The 22,094-nt window shown below is 55.4% G+C and overlaps 2 protein-coding genes across 2 annotated transcripts in view; one reads left to right on the forward strand and one right to left on the reverse strand.

Moving 5' to 3' along the window:
- Positions 1-17,703, reverse strand: part of LOC144735794 (PR domain zinc finger protein 13-like) — a 23,761-nt gene extending 6,058 nt beyond the window's left edge. The window contains exon 1 of the mRNA XM_078618315.1: positions 17,679-17,703. Coding sequence (XP_078474441.1) covers positions 17,679-17,703 — 25 coding nt within the window. The remainder of the gene's footprint in view (positions 1-17,678) is intronic.
- The window catches only part of LOC144735863 (ubiquitin carboxyl-terminal hydrolase 16-like), an 81,639-nt gene continuing 73,688 nt past the window's right edge, over positions 14,144-22,094 (forward strand). The window contains 6 exon segments of the mRNA XM_078618416.1: positions 14,144-14,915; positions 18,122-18,214; positions 20,836-20,900; positions 20,902-21,027; positions 21,177-21,280; positions 21,722-21,825. Coding sequence (XP_078474542.1) covers positions 18,145-18,214; positions 20,836-20,900; positions 20,902-21,027; positions 21,177-21,280; positions 21,722-21,825 — 469 coding nt within the window. The 5' untranslated portion in view covers positions 14,144-14,915; positions 18,122-18,144.

Below are 22,094 nucleotides of genomic sequence, written 5' to 3' on the forward strand. Positions count from 1 at the left end.
TCACTCACTCACCCTGCACACTCACCACTCACTCACTCACTCACCCTGCACCCTCACCACTCACTCACTCACCATGCACAATCACCACTCACTCACCCTGCACACTCACCACTCACTCACTCACTCACCCTGCACCCTCACCACTCACTAACTCACCATGCACCCTCACCACTCACTCACTCACTCTGCATCCTCACCACTCACTCACTCACCATGCACCTTCACCACTCACTCACTCACTCACCCTGCACACTCACCACTCACTCACCCTGCACCCTCACCACTCACTCACCCTGCACACTCACCACTCACTCACTCACTCACCCTGCACCGTCACCACTCACTCACCCTGCACGCTCACCACTCACTCACTAACCCTGCGCCCTCACCACTCACTCACTCACTCACCCTGCACACTCACCACTCACTCACTCACCCTGCTCCCTCACCACTCACTCACTCACTCACCCTGCACACTCACCACTCACTCACCCTGCACCCTCACCACTCACTCACCCTGCACGCTCACCACTCACTCACTAACCCTTCGCCCTCACCACTCACTCACTCACTCACCCTGCACACTCACCACTCACTCACTCACCCTGCGCCCTCACCACTCACTCACTCACTCACCCTGCACGCTCACCACTCACTCACTCACCCTACACCCTCACCACTCACTCACCCTGCAGCCTCACCACTCACTCACTCACCCTGCACCCTCACCACTCACTCACCCTACACACTCACCACTCACTCACCCTGTACGCTCACCACTCACTCACTCACCCTACACACTCACCACTCATCCACTCACCCTGCACCTTCACCACTCACTCACTCACTCACCCTGCACCCTCACCACTCACTCACTCACCCTACACACTCACCACTCACCCACTCACTCACCCTGCACCCTCACCACTCACTCACTAACTCACTCACCCTGCACACTCACCACTCACCCACTCACTCACCCTGCACACTCACCACTCACTCACTCACTTACTCACCCTGCACACTTACCACTCACCCACTCACCCTGCACACTCACGACTCACCCACTCACTCACCCTGTACCCTCACCACTCACTCACTCACTCAACCTGCACACTCACCACTCACCCACTCACTCACCCTGCACCCTCACCACTCACTCACTCACCCTGCACCCTCACCACTCACTCATTCACTCACCCTGCACCCTCACCACTCACTCACTCACTCACCCTGCACCCTCACCACTCACTCACTCACCCTGCACACTCACCACTCACCCACTCACTCACCCTGCACCCTCACCACTCACTCACTCACTCACCTTGCACCCTCACCACTCACTCACTCACCCTGCACCCTCACCACTCACTCACTCACTCACTCACCCTGCACCCTCACCACTCACTCACTCACCCTGCACCCTCACCACTCATTCACTCACCCTGCACCCTCACCACTCACCCACTCACTAACCCTGCACACTCACCACTCACTCACTCACCCTGCACCCTCACCACTCACTCACTCACTCACCCTGCACCCTCACCACTCACTCACTCACCCTGCACCCTCACCACTCACTCACCCTGCACACTCACTACTCACTCACTCATTCACCCTGCAGCCTCACCACTCACTCACTCACCCTGCACCCTCACCACTCACTCACTCACTCACCCTGCACCCTCACCACTCACTCACTCACTCACCCTGCAGCCTCACCACTCACTCACTCACCCTGCACCCTCACCACTCACTCACTCACCCTGCACCCTCACCACTCACTCACTCACCCTGCACACTCACCACTCACTCACTCACCCTGCACCCTCACCACTCACCCACTCACTCACCCTGCACCCTCACCACTCACCCACTCACTCACCCTGCACCCTCACCACTCACTCACTCACCCTGCAGCCTCATCACTCACTCACTCACCCTGCAGCCTCACCACTCACTCACTCACCCTGCACCCTCACCACTCACTCACTCACTCACCCTGCACCCTCACCACTCACTCATTCACTCACCCTGCACCCTCACCACTCACTCACTCACCCTGCACCCTCACCACTCACTCACTCACCTTGCACACTCTCCACTCACCCACTCACTCACCCTGCACCCTCACCACTCACTCACTCACTCACCTTGCACCCTCACCACTCACTCACTCACCCTGCACCCTCACCACTCACTCACTCACTCACCCTGCACCCTCACCACTCACTCACTCACTCACCCTGCACCCTCACCACTCATTCACTCACTCACCCTGCACCCTCACCACTCACTCACTCACTCACCCTGCACCCTCACCACTCACTCACTCACTCAGCCTGCACCCTCACCACTCACTCACCCTGCACCCTCACCACTCACTCACCCTGTACCCTCACCACTCACTCACTCACTCACCCTGCAGCCTCACCACTCACTCACTCACCCTTCACATTCACCACTCACTCACTCACTCACCCTGCACCCTCACCACTCACTCACTCACCCTGCACCCTCACCACTCACTCACTCACCCGGCACCCTCACCACTCACTCACTCACCCTGCACCCTCACCACTCACTCACTCACTCACCCTGCAGCCTCACCACTCACTCACTCACTCACCCTTCACATTCACCACTCACTCACTCACTCACCCTGCACCCTCACCACTCACTCACTCACCCACCCTGCACCCTCACCACTCACTCACTCACTCACCCGGCACCCTCACCACTCACTCACTCACCCTGCACCCTCACCACTCACTCACTCACTCACCCTGCACCCTCACCACTCACTCACTCACTCTGCACCCTCACCACTAACTCACCCTACACCCTCACCACTCACTCACTCACTCATCCTCCACATTCACCACTCACTCACCCTGCACCCTCACCACTCACTCACCCTGCACCCTCACCACTCACTCACTCACTCTGCACCCTCACCACTCACTCACTCACCCTGCACCCTCACCACTCACTCACTCACCCTGCACCCTCACCACTCACTCACTCACTCACACTGCACCCTCACCATTCACTCACTCACCCTGCAACCTCACCACTCACTCACTCACTCACCCTGCAGCCTCACCACTCACTAACTCACTCACCCTGCACACTCACCACTCACTCACTCACCCTGCACACTCACCACTCACTCACCCTGCACCCTCACCACTCACTCACCACTCACCCTGCACCCTCACCACTCACTCACCATGCACCCTCACCACTCACTCACTCACCCTGTAGCCTCACCACTCACTCACTCACCCTGCACCCTCACCACTCACTCACTCACTCACCCTGCACAATCACCACTCACTCACTCACTCTGCACCCTCACCACTCACTCACTCACTCACCCTGCACCCTCACCACTCACTCACTCACTCACCCTGCACCCTCACCACTCACTCACTCACACTGCACCCTCACCATTCACTCAGTCACCCTGCACCCTCACCACTCACTCACTCACTCACCCTGCACACTCACCACTCACTCACTCACCCTGCACACTCACCACTCACTCACCCTGCACCCTCACCACTCACTCACCACTCACCCTGCACCCTCACCACTCACTCACCATGCACCCTCACCACTCACTCACTCACCCTGTAGCCTCACCTCTCACTCACTCACCCTGCATCCTCACCACTCACTCACTCACCCCGCACCGTCACCACTCACTCACTCACCCTGCAACCTCACCACTCACTCACTCACCCTGCACACTCACCACTCACTCACTCACTCACCCTGCACCCTCACCACTCACTCACTCACCATGCACAATCACCACTCACTCACCCTGCACACTCACCACTCACTCACTCACTCACCCTGCACCCTCACCACTCACTAACTCACCATGCACCCTCACCACTCACTCACTCACTCTGCATCCTCACCACTCACTCACTCACCATGCACCTTCACCACTCACTCACTCACTCACCCTGCACACTCACCACTCACTCACCCTGCACCCTCACCACTCACTCACCCTGCACACTCACCACTCACTCACTCACTCACCCTGCACCGTCACCACTCACTCACCCTGCACGCTCACCACTCACTCACTAACCCTGCGCCCTCACCACTCACTCACTCACCCTGCACACTCACCACTCACTCACTCACCCTGCGCCCTCACCACTCACTCACTCACTCACCCTGCACACTCACCACTCACTCACCCTGCACCCTCACCACTCACTCACCCTGCACCCTCACCACTCACTCACCCTGCAGCCTCACCACTCACTCACTCACCCTACACCCTCACCACTCACTCACCCTGCACCCTCACCACTCACTCACCCTGCAGCCTCACCACTCACTCACTCACCCTGCACCCTCACCACTCACTCACCCTACACACTCACCACTCACTCACCCTGTACGCTCACCACTCACTCACTCACCCTACACACTCACCACTCATCCACTCACCCTGCACCTTCACCACTCACTCACTCACTCACCCTGCACACTCACGACTCACCCACTCACTCACCCTGCACCCTCACCACTCACTCACTCACTCAACCTGCACACTCACCACTCACCCACTCACTCACCCTGCACACTCATCACTCACTCACTCACCCTGCACCCTCACCACTCACTCACTCACTCACCCTGCACCCTCACCACTCACTCACTCTCTCACCCTGCACCCTCACCACTCACTCACTCACTCACCCTGCAGCCTCACCACTCACCCTGCACCCTCACCACTCACTCACTCACCCTACACACTCACCACTCACTCACTCACCCTGCACACTCATCACTCACTCACTCACTCACTCACTCACCCTGCACCCTCACCACTCACTCACTCACTCACCCTGCACCCTCACCACTCACTCACTCACTCACCCTGCACCCTCACCACTCACTCACTCACTCACCCTGCAGCCTCACCACTCACTCACCCTGCACCCTCACCACTCACTCACCCTACACACTCACCACTCATCCACTCACCTTGCACCCTCACCACTCACTCACCCTGCACCCTCACCACTCACTCACTCACACTACACACTCACCACTCACCCACTCACTCACCCTGCACCCTCACCACTCACTCACTCACTCACCCTGCACACTCACCACTCACCCACTCACTCACCCTGCACCCTCACCACTCACTCACTCACTTACTCACCCTGCACACTTACCACTCACTCACTCACCCTGCACACTCACCACTCACCCACTCACTCACCCTGCACCCTCACCACTAACTCACTCACTCACCCTGCACACTCACCACTCACCCACTCACTCACCCTGCACACTCACCACTCACTCACCCTGCACACTCACCACTCACTCACTCACTCACCCTGCACCCTCACCACTCACTCACTCACTCACCCTGCAGCCTCACCACTCACTCACTCACTCACCCTGCACCCTCACCACTCACCCACTCACTCACCCTGCACCCTCACCACTCACTCACTCACTCACCCTGCACACTCACCACTCACTCACTCACTCACCCTGCACACTCACCACTCACTCACTCACTCACCCTGCAGCCTCACCACTCACTCACTCACCCTGCACCCTCACCACTCACTCACCCTGCACACTCACCACTCACCCACTCACTCACCCTGCACCCTCACCACTCACTCACTCACTCACCCTGCACACTCACCACTCACTCACCCTGCAGCCTCACCACTCACTCACTCACCCTGCAGCCTCACCACTCACTCACTCACTCACCCTGCAACCTCACCACTCACTCACTCACCCTGCACCCTCACCACTCACTCACTCATTCACCCTGCACCCTCACCACTCACTCATTCACTCACCCTGCACCCTCACCACTCACTCACTCACCCTGCAGCCTCACCACTCACTCACTCACTCACCCTGCAGCCTCACCACTCACTCACTCACCCTGCACCCTCACCACTCACTCACTCACTCACCCTGCACCCTCACCACTCACTCACTCACCCTGCAGCCTCATCACTCACTCACTCACTCACCCTGCACCCTCACCACTCACTCACTCACTCACCCTGCAGCCTCACCACTCACTCACTCACCCTGCACCCTCACCACTCACTCACTCACTCACCCTGCACCCTCACCACTCACTCATTCACTCACCCTGCACCCTCACCACTCACTCACTCACCCTGCACCCTCACCACTCACTCACTCACTCACCCTGCACACTCACCACTCACCCACTCACTCACCCTGCACCCTCACCACTCACTCACTCACCTTGCACCCTCACCACTCACTCACTCACCCTGCACCCTCACCACTCACTCACTCACTCACCCTGCACCCTCACCACTCACTCACTCACTCACCCTGCACCCTCACCACTCACTCACTCACTCACCCTGCACCCTCACCACTCATTCACTCACCCTGCACCCTCACCACTCACCCACTCACTCACCCTGCACACTCACCACTCACTCACCCTGCACCCTCACCACTCACTCACTCACTCACCCTGCACCCTCACCACTCACTCACTCACCCTGCACCCTCACCACTCACTCACCCTGCACACTCACCACTCACTCACTCATTCACCCTGCAGCCTCACCACTCACTCACTCACCCTGCACCCTCACCACTCACTCACTCACCCTGCACCCTCACCACTCACTCACTCACCCTGCACACTCACCACTCACTCACTCACCCTGCACCCTCCCAACTCACCCACTCACTCACCCTGCACCCTCACCACTCACCCACTCACTCACCCTGCACCCTCACCACTCACTCACTCACTCTGCACCCTCACCACTCACTCACTCACCCTGTACACTCACCACTCACTCACTCACCCTGCACCCTCACCACTCACTCACTCACCCTGCACCCTCACCACTAACTCACCCTGTAAACCCAGGATCGATTGTAGGCAGGCCAGCCTAAATGTTTCAAACTGGTGTAGATGTTCCTATAGAGGGGTCCACGTTTCCTGCAAGCGTAGAGGAGGGAGGGCATGGCTGTGGCCGAGAAGACCTGAAGATTCGTGTAGAGCAACAGACCAGGTAGCTTCCACACAGCGTTACGCAACCAATGATTCGGAGTGAGACCTCTGCTGTTAAACCGGAGCTGGTGATAAGCACACTGCCCAGGTATGGGAAACTCTCCACTCTCTCCACAACTGCCCCATCACCAATTGGGAGTTGTGGGGGTGGAGTGTCCGATGGTACAAAATACCCAGGCAGGTGCTTAGTTTTGGTGGAGCTGATGGTAAGGCCTCACCTCTCAGTGGCAAGCTCCATGTTGAGCAGTAGCACCTCCAACTCCTTCTCAATGTGGACACGTGTGTACACACACACACACACAGGAAAAATACAAAGACCCCCCGTGTAGCCTTAACAGACAGCTGGGGCAAGTGCTGTTAGTGAGCACCTATGAAGGCCGGCACTTTGGCACACGAGGGGGTGGGTGGTCAGCACTACGCCCGGCCGCCTTTGTCTCCCCAGTGGCTATATCGGTACTCACAAACACAGGAGTACACACACAAGTCTACATACACCAAGACCAATACCCGCTGACAGGAGGTCTCGGGACAGACCCAGCAGGTGCCATGTGTTGGCTGATTGTGATGACTGGTAGATGTGTAATGTAGTAACTTGGCGGGAGACGACCTTACGGGTAGCACACTCTTTATTAACACCAACTTATATCACACGGGTGGCTAACTGCAGCCTAACCCACGGGGTTCCCCTGGCTACACCCACACGGGCTCTCACGCCCCGTAGCCTCTCGGAACCCACCCGGCTGGGGTGTCCGTCTCGACTCTGGGTCCCACAGCCTCGTCCCACATGGACGTCAGACCACGGGTCCCACAGTCTCGCCTCCGAGCCACACAGGGTCCCGGCCCTTACAAGGACAGCGGGACTAGGGGTCTCAGGGCCCTACCTCTTCAACTCCGTCTTCGATCTTCCACTGGTTATCAACTCCCCGAGTGCTCCCGCGCGTCCCCCTTTATAGTCCCTCATGCGGACGTCGCTGAGAGCATCCACCCCAGTTGACCAATCACTGCGCGCTGCCCACGATCCTATTTCCCACCTTGTGGTGTCAGCGCGCACAACCACGCACCCCGCGCCGCCCCGTGATCTCTCACTGTCGCGCGCGTCAACACCACCACTACAGATGCACATTAGCTGTACCCCCTATTGTGCCAACCTACTGCACTTTAACCGCCCGGCGCTCCGCTCGTTGTTGTGAGCGTCTCTCCTCTGCCCTCCGTTGTTGCTGGAGGGCGACTGCCTCCAACTGCCCAGTAGCAGCGTCGTTCACGAGCCTCCTCCAAGTGCACACACACCCAGAGTACACACACACAGAGTACACACACACCCAGAGTACACACACACACACAGAGTACACACACACAGAGTACACACACACACCCAGAGTACACACACACAGAGAGTACACACACACACACACAGAGTACACACACACACACACAGAGTACACACACACCCAGAGTACACACACACACACAGAGTACACACACACACACAGAGTACACACACACCCAGAGTACACACACACACAGAGTACACACACACACAGAGTACACACACACACAGAGTACACACACACACCCAGAGTACACACACACAGAGAGTACACACACACACAGAGTACACACACACACAGAGTACACACACACACACACAGAGTACACACACACACACACAGAGTACACACACACACACAGAGTACACACACACACAGAGTACACACACACACACACAGAGTACACACACACACACACAGAGTACACACACACCCAGAGTACACACACACACAGAGTACACACACACAGAGTACACACACACACACAGAGTACACACACACAGAGTACACACACACACTCAGAGTACACACACAGAGAGTACACACACACACAGAGTACACACACACACAGAGTACACACACACACTCAGAGTACACACACACACTCAGAGTACACACACACAGAGTACACACACACACACAGAGTACACACACACACTCAGAGTACACACACACAGAGTACACACACACACACAGAGTAACACACACACACACAGAGTACACACACACACACAGAGTACACACACACACACAGAGTAACACACACACAGAGTAACACACACACACAGAGTACACACACACACACAGAGTACACACACACAGAGTACACACACACACAGAGTACACACACTCAGAGTACACACACACACACAGAGTACACACACACACACAGGAGTACACACACACAGAGTACACACTCACACACAGAGTACACACACACACAGAGTACACACACACAGAGTACACACACACACACAGAGTGCACACACACACAGAGTACACACACACACAGAGTACACACACACACACAGAGTACACACACACACAGAGTACACACACACACAGAGTACACACACACACTCAGAGTACACACACACACACAGGAGTACACACACACAGAGTACACACACACACAGAGTGCACACACACTCAGAGTACACACACACACACACACAGAGTACACACACACTCAGAGTACACACACACACAGAGTGCACACACACTCAGAGTACACACACACACACACAGAGTACACACACACACAGAGTACACACACACACACGGGAGTACACACACCCAGAGTACACACACACACACAGAGTACACACACACACAGAGTACACACACACACACACAGAGTACACACACACACAGAGTACACACACACACAGAGTACACACACCCAGTGTACACACACACACAGAGTACACACACACACAGAGTACACACACCCAGAGTACACACACACACAGAGTACACACACACACAGAGTACACACACACACACGGGAGTACACACACACAGAGTACACACACACACAGAGTACACACACAGAGTACACACACACAGAGTACACACACACACAGAGTACACACACTCAGAGTACACACACACACACAGAGTACACACACACACACAGGAGTACACACACAGAGTGCACACACACACAGAGTACACACACACACACAGAGTGCACACACACTCAGAGTACACACACACACACAGAGTACACACACACACAGAGTACACACACACACACACACGGGAGTACACACACCCAGAGTACACACACACCCAGAGTACACACACACACAGAGTACACACACACACAGAGTACACACACACACACACAGAGTACACACACACACAGAGTACACACACACACAGAGTACACACACCCAGAGTACACACACACACAGAGTACACACACACACAGAGTACACACACCCAGAGTACACACACACACAGAGTACACACACACACAGAGTACACACACACACACGGGAGTACACACACACAGAGTACACACACACACAGAGTACACACACACACGGGAGCACACACACACAGAGTACACACACACACAGAGTACACACACACACACGGGAGTACACACACACACGGGAGTACACACACACAGAGTACACACACACTCAGGAGTACACACACAGAGTACACACACACACATGAGTACACACACACACACGGGAGTACACACACACACGGGAGTACACACACACAGAGTACACACACACTCAGGAGTACACACACACTCAGGAGTACACACACAGAGTACACACACACACATGAGTACACACACACACACGGGAGTACACACACACAGAGTACACACACACTCAGGAGTACACACACCCAGAGTAACACACACACAGAGTAACACACACAGGAGTACACACACACACGCGAGACACTGCTCCCCTATTAACGCGCCCGTGATTGAGACGACATTCGCTTTCCCTCTCATTTGATTTCATTTAAATCTCCCCCCTCCACCCCTCCCCCCTCCACCTCCCCTCTGCCTCCTGCTCGCCACCACCACCACCACCACGGGTCCATGAGCCGGGAGGCAGAGACAATGGACGGGGCGGAGGAGAGGTCCATTCGCCACGGTGCGAGGAGGAGGAGAGGGGGGGCCCACGGTGGGTAGGGGGTGGGGTGAGCGTTGGGGGGGGGTAGGCAGGGGACTGGTCACGTGAGTTAGAGGGGGGGGTAGGCAGGGGACTGGTCAAGTGGGTTAGAGGGGGGGGGGTAGGCAGGGGACTGGTCACGTGGGTTAGAGGGGGGGGGTAGGCAGGGGACTGGTCACGTGGGTTAGAGGGGGGGGGGGGTAGGCAGGGGACTGGTCACGTGGGTTAGAGGGGGGGGGGGGTAGGCAGGGGACTGGTCACGTGGGTTAGAGGGAGGGGGGGGTAGGCAGGGGACTGGTCAAGTGAGTTAGAGGGGGGGGGGGGTAGGCAGGGGACTGGTCACGTGGGTTAGAGGGAGGGGGGGGTAGGCAGGGGACTGGTCAAGTGAGTTAGAGGGGGGGGGTAGGCAGGGGACTGGTCACGTGGGTTAGAGGGGGGGGGTAGGCAGGGGACTGGTCAAGTGAGTTAGAGGGGGGGGGGTAGGCAGGGGACTGGTCAAGTGAGTTAGATGGGGGGGGGGGGTAGGCAGGGGACTGGTCACGTGGGTTAGAGGGGGGGGGGTAGGCAGGGGACTGGTCAAGTGAGTTAGAGGGGGGGGGGTAGGCAGGGGACTGGTCACGTGAGTTAGAGGGGGGGGTAGGCAGCGGACTGGTCACGTGGGTTAGAGGGGGGGGTAGGCAGCGGACTGGTCACGTGGGTTAGAGGGGGGGGGGGTAGGCAGGGGACTGGTCAAGTGGGTTAGAGGGGGGGGGGTAGGCAGGGGACTGGTCACGTGAGTTATCGGTCACCCCGTGCCCCTTATACATCTCAACGTTCATCCTACAAAGTCCCATCACAAGGGAGACACACACAAGTAGACACGTTCTGTTTGCCCGTATTGTCACATAGTAGTGCGCCGTATGGACCTGAGAACTCAATCTCTCGACAAGAACACGGGTACACCGTATGGGTTGACGGCTATGTATATGGCTGCTATACATTTTCCCACATAAGCCAATAAATTGAGCTATCATTTGTGGCCAGGTCGCTTCTGAGAAAGAGGTAGGTGAGTGTGTGGAAGGGAGTAGAGAGAGGGGAGAGGTAGCGGAGTAGAGAGGTAGGGGAGAATGTGGAGGGGAGTAGACTTGACTTATAAACAACTTTTATTGCCGCCAGCAGTAAGAGCACTGGAGGCGATTCCGATATGAAATACACAAAGTCACCAGCAAACACATGAAAACAAACGCTATAAATCAACGCGCTGTGGTGCTAAATGCACCGACAACACGAAAAACAAGTCACGTGGTGGTGGTGGTCATCGCGCACGCCACGGTGACAAGCGAGCGCTTCAAAAGGTGAACACGAGGGTGCCGTCCACGCTGGTACAGAGAGGGGCTTTTTGGGCTCCCCAGCGTTCGAAGAAGACACTCCTCACATCACCGGCATGTGTGTGGTACATGGCGTGCTCCAGCCGGAGCCGCGCCTTAAGCAGGCCTCTGAACACTGGAAGCACAGAGCAGCCGTCAGTGTCACCTTGCAGCATCTTTTTCCTCGTTCTGTACACCGCCAACTTCGCCTGTGCTCAGGCGAAGATGGTGAGGTCATGGCGCTTGTTAGCCAGGTGAGGGAGGGGAGTAGAGAGAGGGCAGAGGTCGGGGAGTGCGTGGAGGGGAGTAGGGGGGGGGGCACATAAAGCAAAGCATTGAAAAAAAAACGAAATGATGAACGAAGCAAAGTGCCGACTACACATCTTCTTGTTTCCTCTGAACTTAAAAAACAGAGGTCGGGGAGGAGAGAGAGGGAGGGGAGTGCGTGGAGGGGAGGGGAGAGGGAGGGGTGTCGAGAGAGGTAGGGGAGTATACGCTTTGGTTCTTTCGGTAAAGTCACGTAGGTGAAAAAATAAAAATAAATAAATCACGACGTTTCGATTGCAACAGAAGCAATCATCATCAGGTGTGACAACCACAGCAAGGAAATGTTTGCTGAAGTGGGAGAGAAACCAGGGTTAGGGCAGTTAAATAAGTCGAGGAGTGCGAGCGCTGCATGGGCGCTGAGAGCAAAGAGGCAACATGATGACTGCCAAGATCGATGATGGAATCCAAAGCAAAATAGCCGCACTGCTAAATGCTGAGGATGCAATTAACTCGGTAAATAGACTAGTACCCGGTAATTAAGATGGAACTATGAACAGTTAAATTTTACTCGGTTAATAACATCTTTCCAATGATTTCTCAATTTGTATCCATCCTCTCGGTTGAAGTTACGTCTATGTTTATATATCTGGATGGCTTCATGAACAAATCTTTGATGGTAGCCAGACGGCTTGCAGAGCACCTTGGTCTCGGAGAAAACAATATCATGGGAGCCCACAGCGTTATAGCAGTGATCAGCAACGGCTGAGGAATTAGTGCTGCCGTGTTTCAGATCTGACTTATATTCAAATCTGCTCAACATGTCCCCCCCCCAATATATTGCTATAAAAAAAACAGTTGCTATGCTATGTAAATAACAACAACAATTTGCTAAACCTTGGCCTTGGTCTTCCTTTAAATCAATGCGGAGATTTTTGTTTATATGATTGTGGTTATGGTTGTACTTTATTAATCCCTAATATCTGCCATTACAATGAAACAGGAAATGGTAGAAAAAAAAGTTAAAACAGAGCAATGTAATACAATACACTATTAGACATTATTGTTAAAAAATAAATTAAAAGTCCATCCCAAGTGTTAGTGATGTTTTTTTTAAATTTTAGGCAGGAAATGAGTTTTAAATTTTAGATTTTTTTTCTGGGGGGGACCCGCAGACCCCCTGAAAGCTTTGCCCCCCCCCCCCCCCCATGTTGACTCCATGGCTACGGCCGTGGTAAGAAGCGAGTTTAATTTCACGATGGGTTAGTTGCGATAGACTTCAGGGAGTACAGTGCCGTACTGTGCTGAGAACCCACGTGGTTGTTACTCGACATCTGTAAGGGGAACAACAACAACAACAACAAGAGCTTCCCAGCTCATCGGATTTCTCGCACAATCCACAAACAAAACTTCACAGACGCTGTTCGCGGGGCCACGTGCGTGGGGTCACGTGGGTGGGGTCACGTGGGGGTGGAGTCACGTGCGCGGAAGGCGGAAGCGGAAGACGTCAGGGCGACCGTGCGCCGCGTGGACCCAGCTCCTGAAACTCCCCTCCCCCTCGCCCCCCCCTCGCTCCCTCATCTCAAACTCTCCCCTCGCTCCCTCATCTCAAACTCTCCCCTCGCTCCCTCATCTCAAACTCCCCCCTCGCTTCCTCATCTCAAACTCCCCCCTCGCTCCCTCATCTCAAACTCTCCCCTCGCTCCCTCATCTCAAACTCCCCCCTCGCTTCCTCATCTCAAACTCCCCCCTCGCTCCCTCATCTCAAACTCTCCCCTCGCTCCCTCATCTCAAACTCTCCCCTCGCTCCCTCATCTCAAACTCTCCCCTCGCTCCCTCATCTCAAACTCTCCCCTCGCTCCCTCATCTCAAACTCTCCCCTCGCTCCCTCATCTCAAACTCTCCCCTCGCTCCCTCATCTCAAACTCTCCCCTCGCTCCCTCATCTCAAACTCTCCCCTCGCTCCCTCATCTCAAACTCTCCCTTCGCTCCCTCATCTCAAACTCTCCCTTCGCTCACTCTCCTCAGTCTCCCCCCTCGCTCTCTCCACTCTCCTCCCTTCGACGTGAACTCTTGGCTCGCCCCCGCCGCCTCCACTCCCTCCTCTTCCTTCTCTCTCCCGACTCCCTCCTCTCTCTGTCCTCTCCCTCCTCTCCCGACTCCCTCCTCTCCCTGTCCTCTCCGTCTCCCCGGTCGGGCTGCTCGCCTCGCCTGCACGAGGGAGACGCGAAACGGCGAGGAGGTAGCGATACGCGGAGTCGAACAACACCAACATCAACAACATCATCACCACCAACAACAACATCACCACTAACATCACCAACATCAACACCAACATCACCACCAACATCATCACCAACATCAACAACATCATCACCACCAACAACAACATCACCACTAACATCACCAACATCACCACCAACATCACCACCAACATCATCACCAACATCAACAACATCATCACCACCAACAACAACATCACCACTAACATCACCAACATCACCACCAACATCACCACCAACATCATCACCAACATCATCACCAACATCAACAACATCATCACCACCAACAACAACATCACCACTAACATCACCAACATCACCACCAACATCACCACCAACATCATCACCAACATCGCCATCAACACCAACATCACTGACATCACCACCGACATCACCACTAACATCATCACTAACATCACCAACATCACCACCAACATCACCACCAACATCACCAATACCAACATCATCACCACCAACATCATCACCACCAACATCATCACCACCAACATCATCACCACCAACATCATCACCACCAACATCAATACCAACATCATCACCACCAACATCATCACCACCAACACCAACATCACCACCACCAACATCACTAACATCATCACCACCGACATCACCACCACCAACATCACTAACATCATCACCACCAACATCAACGCCACCATCATCACCAACACCATCATCACCTACATCACCACCATCACCACCAACATCAACACCAACATCACTAACATCATCACCACCAACACCATCATCATCACCAACACCATAATCACCAACATCACCACCAACATCATCACCAACATCACCATCAACACCATCATCACCAACACCATCATCACCAACATCACCACCAATATCATCACCAACATCACTATCAACACCATCATCAACATCATCACCACCAACATCATCACCAACATCACCATCAACACCATCATCACCACCATCACCAACACCACCAACACCATCATCACCAACACCATCATCACCTACATCAACACCAACACCATCATCACCAACATTACCACCAACATCACCACCACCAACATCACCACCACCAACATCATCACCACCAACATCATCACCAACACCATCAACATCACCATCAACATCACCTCCTACATCACCACCAACACCATCAACATCATCACCACCAACACCATCAACATCATCACCAACATCACCACCAACATCATCACCAACACTATCACCAACATCACCACCAACATCACCACCAACATCACTAACATCATCACCGCCAACATCAACATCCCCGCCACCACCACCACCCCCCACGCACCAGGGAGACGCGGCGCGTGATGATGACACGAATAGTTTCCGAACCGACTTGGGGAAACCTGTCCCTCTAATCTGATGCCGCAGCACCCTCACACCCTCACCCCACAGCACCCTCACACCCTCACCCCACAGCACCCTCACACCCTCACCCCACAGCACCCTCACACCCTCACCACACAGCACCCTCACACCCTCACCACACAGCACCCTCACACCCTCACCCCACAGCACCCTCACACCCTCACCACACAGCACCCTCACACCCTCACCCCACAGCACCCTCACACCCTCACCCCACAGCACCCTCACACCCTCACCCCACAGCACCCTCACACCCTCACCCCACAGCACCCTCACACCCTCACCCCACAGCACCCTCACACCCTCACCCCACAGCACCCTCACACCCTCACCCCACAGCACCCTCACACCCTCACCCCACAGCACCCTCACACCCTCACCCCACAGCACCCTCACACCCTCACCCCACAGCACCCTCACACCCTCACCCCACAGCACCCTCACACCCTCACCCCACAGCACCCTCACACCCTCACCCCACAGCACCCTCACACCCTCACCCCACAGCATCCTCACACCCTCACCCCACAGAACCTCCCTCACCCCACGGGACCCCTCACCCCACAGCACCCTCACACCCTCACCCCACAGAACCTCCCTCACCCCACGGGACCCCTCACCCCACAGCACCCTCACACCCTCACCCCACAGAACCTCCCTCACCCCACGGGACCCCTCACCCCACAGCATCCTCACACCCTCACCCCACAGAACCTCCCTCACCCCACAGCACCCTCACACCCTCACCCCACAGAACCTCCCTCACCCCACGGGACCCCTCACCCCACAGGGCCCCCTTAATCCCAGGGTTCCATTTCCGCTCAAGCTCAACACCCAGTGACGATTATCTGAACCAGTCCTGGGCCTCTCCTTGGGGAGACAAAGGCGGTCGGGCGTGGTGGTGCTGGCCACTAGGGGTCGGCACGGTTTGAACCGACTCAAACTGGTTTCAAATTGAGCAATCCAAACCAAACCAGCGACGACTGAACCAAACCAAACCAAAACCAAACCAAACTAAGCTAAACCAAACCTCTTAAGTTGGCTTGAACCAAACTAGTTTGAGCCGGTTCCACCCTGTCCGAGCCAAACCGAGTCGGTTTTCGTAGCCCCAAACCAAACCGAACCAGTTCAAACAGAGCCAAACCAAACCGATTTGGTTCGGTTCAAACCGCGGTTTGGTGGTTTGAGCCAAACCGTGCCGACCCCTACTGGCCACCCACCCCCTCGTGTACCGTTCCGGCCTTCATAGGTGCTAAACAGCACTTGCCCCGACAGTCTGTGAAGGCTACACGGTGGGGGGGGGATCTTTGTCTATTTGCCGAGGTCACCTGCCTCGCTCTGTACGACGATCATGGTGGGTTGCCCCCCCAAACACTGTGGACTTAACTTCCACTGGACACTCGCTCCGCTGATACCCGCCCCCCTTCCCCTTCATTGAAATCGCGCCTTAAGACGCGCTCCTTCTTAAGGCGCGCTCCTTCTTAAGAAGCGCTCCTTCTTAAGAAGCGCTCCTTCTTAAGAAGCGCTCCTTCTTAAGAAGCGCTCCTTCTAAGGAGCTTTCTTCTGTTGAATCGTGAGTTGTGTGGCTGGTGTTGGCCTGCGTGTGTTGTGTACAGCGCGCCAAATGGCGCTTTCAAAGTGTAACTTCATATTTATCACATCCTGTGATCCCCCTCTCACCCCCATCAGTGCCCCCTTCAACCCCTAGGACCCCCCTGCACCCCCCTAATGAGTCGTGGCGGGGGGGGTCTTTGTGTGGGCGCTGGTGCAGGTGTCGTAGCCAGTGGCGGCTTCATGACGAAGAAGACGAGGAAGACCAAGGGCGGCGTGGACCCGGCCAAGGCCACGGAGGATGGCAAAGCCGGTCGGTGGCAATGCACCATCACCACAACCACCACCATCACCACAACCATCACCACCACCACTAACATCACCACCACCATCACCACAACCATCACCACAACCATCACCACCACCACTACCATCACCACCACCATCACCACAACCATCACCACAACCATCACCACCACCATCACCACCACCATCACCACAACCATCACCACAACCATCACCACCACCATCACCACCACCACTACCATCACCACCACCACAACCATCACCACAACCATCACCACAACCATCACCACAACCATCACCACAACCATCACCACCACCACTACCATCACCACCACCACCACCATCACCACAACCATCACCACAACCACAACCATAACCACCACCACAACCACCACCACAACCATCATCACCATCACCACAACCATCACCACAACCATCACCACTACCATCACCACAACCATCACCACCACCACAACCATCACCATCACCACAATCATCACCACCACCACTACCATCACCACAACCATCACCACCATCACCACCACCATCACCACAACCATCACCACAACCATCACCATCACCACCACCATCACCACAACCATCACCACAACCATCACCACAACCATCACCACCACCACTACCATCACCACAACCATCATCACCACAACCATCACCACAACCATCAACATCATCAACAACAACTGCCATTCGCTTGTGCCAGGCCACCATCATCACCATCATCGCCACTACCACCATCATCATCAGCACTACCACCATCATCATCAGCACTACCACCATCATCACCACTAACATCATCAGCACTACCACCATCATCAGCACTACCATCATCATCACTACCACCATCATCGCCACTACCACCATCATCATCAGCACTACCACCATCATCATCAGCACTACCACCATCATCATCAGCACTACCATCATCATCACTACCACCATCATCAGCACTACCACCATCATCACCACTAACATCATCAGCACTACCACCATCATCACCACTAACATCATCATCACTACCACCATCATCGCCACTACCATCATCATCACTGTCATCATCCTCATCACTATCATCATCCAAGGCCTATCCACTGCTGGATGAAGGCCCCAAGCCATCTCCATCTCTCACAGTTGCGCAATATGCACACGAGCCGATTTTAACTCCCAGCATGCACCTCTCCCTGTCACTCAGTGTTAACTCCCAGCATGCACCTCTTCCCTGTCACTCAGTGTAACTCCCAGCATGCACCTCTCCCTCACTCAGTGTTAACTCCCAGCATGCACCTCTCCCTGTCACTCAGTGTAACTCCCAGCATGCACCTCTCCCTCACTCAGTGTTAACTCCCAGCATGCACCTCTCCCTGTCACTCAGTGTAACTCCCAGCATGCACCTCTACCTGTCGCTCAGTGCTCCCACTCCGTACTTGCCGAATGAAGTCCCACAATTCAAAGTCCCGTTAAACAACAAAACCTCATCGTTCACTTCGGACTTTCATTTGGTTGACCTTGGTTTTCGGTTCCCTACTTTCCGCTTCGCGAGGTTGCATCATTTTTCTCCGCGCATATTTTATTTGCCGTCGTCCGGCGCAGCGTTGTGCGGTGTGGTTTTGAATGAACGGAGCTACATTTCTATATACACATAAACAAATATGCATTTTTATTTCAATCTCTGGCTTCCACCCGTTGCTCCTGGGATTCATTACGAACTCATCATCGACAATATTTTGGTATTTTCAGGGTGGCCCACCTCTCTCTTCATCTCGGATTGGGACACAAATTAGTTGCACATCTCCCGTGCGCGATCGGAGTGTACTACACCAATTGGGTCTCCTTACAGTCCTTGGCGTAGCACAGTCATGCAAACGTCCAGCCCAACTGGAGCCCGTTTAAACACCACCTCCCTAACACCGCGCAACTCGCAGAGGGCCGATTGAACGTCCGTTGCCCGAAGGCTTTGCTGGTCAACAAATTAATTTCAGAGAACCAATTCGATGTTTTTCTTTTACTCTCACACTCTGGGCCTGGTCTGTTCTCATGGCTTTCTCAACCACCGATTTTTCCGTCACCCACGTGGGCATTTACAGTCACCGCCACCTCAATCCGCTTGCATCTGGCCCTACCCTGACCTGATCATCCTCTAAAGCGCAGCTACTGATTCCATAATCTCAGGTCTACTTCCGCCTGCCATGCTCTCGACGATGTCTTGTCCAGCTCTCTTCCCCTTTGCTCAGCGGCTGGACCTCCCCGCCAAAGGGTCTGCGAAGTTTAGCGCAATTCAACGCCGCACGACACAACCAATCGGCCCCGCTACGAACGTGCGCGACCACCGGGTGCACTGCCCTCGGCGGCCCTGCTACTCTGCTCAACTGAGAGGATAGATTAAGAGAATCCCACCTCCGAAGGGGCGAAAATCCAGCCTCGAAGTGCACTACCAAAATCCGTCAAACCCAGGACCTTATTTTCTACTCTTGAGCAAGGGAAATGCACCGTATCACCCCCCCCCCCCCCCCCCCCCATTGACCACAGCCATTTGCAACTCCATCAGTTCTTTCTGTCAACAACAATTAATGTTGTTGTTGTTGGTGCGGTTTGCTGGCGTTGTTGACACAGGAGCTGCGTGCTCGCACGTGAACAAGGCGCTGGAGCAGACGGCCGTGAGGAGGTGTCTGGACAAGGGGGGGGGCGCTGGGGGTTTGTGCCGTGTGCCCCCCGGCGCCCGCCGGCAGCAGCGAGGACCCCCAGGATGGCGACGAGGAGTCTCCCCTGACGCCCGTGTGGCTGTGCCTCAAGTGCGGACATCAGGTGATGCCCGCTCACGGCCACACTTTCACGTGGCCTCGCAGTGCACCTAGCCTGGCGCAAGCACCTCGTTGACAGCACCGCCACTTATTGGCGAACGGCGGTTGTTGTTGTTGTTGTTGTTGTGTTGCGTGTGCTGTGGATACACGCAGGGCTGTGGCCGCTACTCGGAGGGGCAGCACGCCCTGGCCCACTACGGCACTCCCCACTCGGACCAGCACTGCCTGGCACTCAACTTGCACACGTGGAGCGTTTGGTAACTCGCACACCACACCGGGATCGAGCCCCAAGCTATTCCCTCGCGCTACCCCTAGCCCCTAACCCCTAGCGCCACCCCTAGCCCGTAGCGTTACCCCCAGCCCCTAGCCCCACCCCTAGCCCCTCTTGCTACCCCCAGCCCCTAGCGCCACCCCTAGCCCCGAGCGTTACCTTTGAAAAAGAGTCTTGAGACTCAGTGAGGCCTCCGTGGATGGACGCACGCAATGACTATCTGCAGGGACGCATTTGTAATCAGTAGTTGGAGTAGCATGCAACCTTTCCTTCGGGCTAATGCCTAAACCCTAACCCCCACCCCATATTCTTAAAACGAACCCCTAACCCGTAACCCTAATTCCTAACCCGAACTCGCACTTCGTCAGTAACCCTGCCCGCTAACCCTCCCTCTCCTCCTCGTGGTGGTGGTGGTGCCACCACGCAGGTGCTATGCTTGCGACGACGAGGTGGAGATTGCCAAGCGCCGAGTGCTCGCGCAGACGGTGGCGATGATCCGCAAGCTCGCCGCCCCGGTCTCCCAGGCCAGAGGTACTCGCACACCTCGGATGAGTGCCGTTGGCTACGTACGGTGCCAAAGAAGTGCAACAAGAAGTGTACACCAACAACAACAACGGCCGCCGCTGAGTGGCGGCGACGTCACCATGGCGCCTGTGCCAGGCCAGGTCCATTCCGAGGTGCCGTGGGTCGACTGACTGAGATGATCGGCAGATCCACCGCCTGTGCCCCCCACTGTGCCAACTCACTGTTTTCGCCGCCCGGCGCTCCGCTCGTTGTTGTGAGCGTCGCTCCTCCGCCCT

This window comes from Lampetra planeri, chromosome 57 (genome assembly GCF_965212315.1).
Source record: "Lampetra planeri chromosome 57, kcLamPlan1.2.h2, whole genome shotgun sequence".
Lineage (NCBI taxonomy): Eukaryota > Metazoa > Chordata > Hyperoartia > Petromyzontiformes > Petromyzontidae > Lampetra > Lampetra planeri.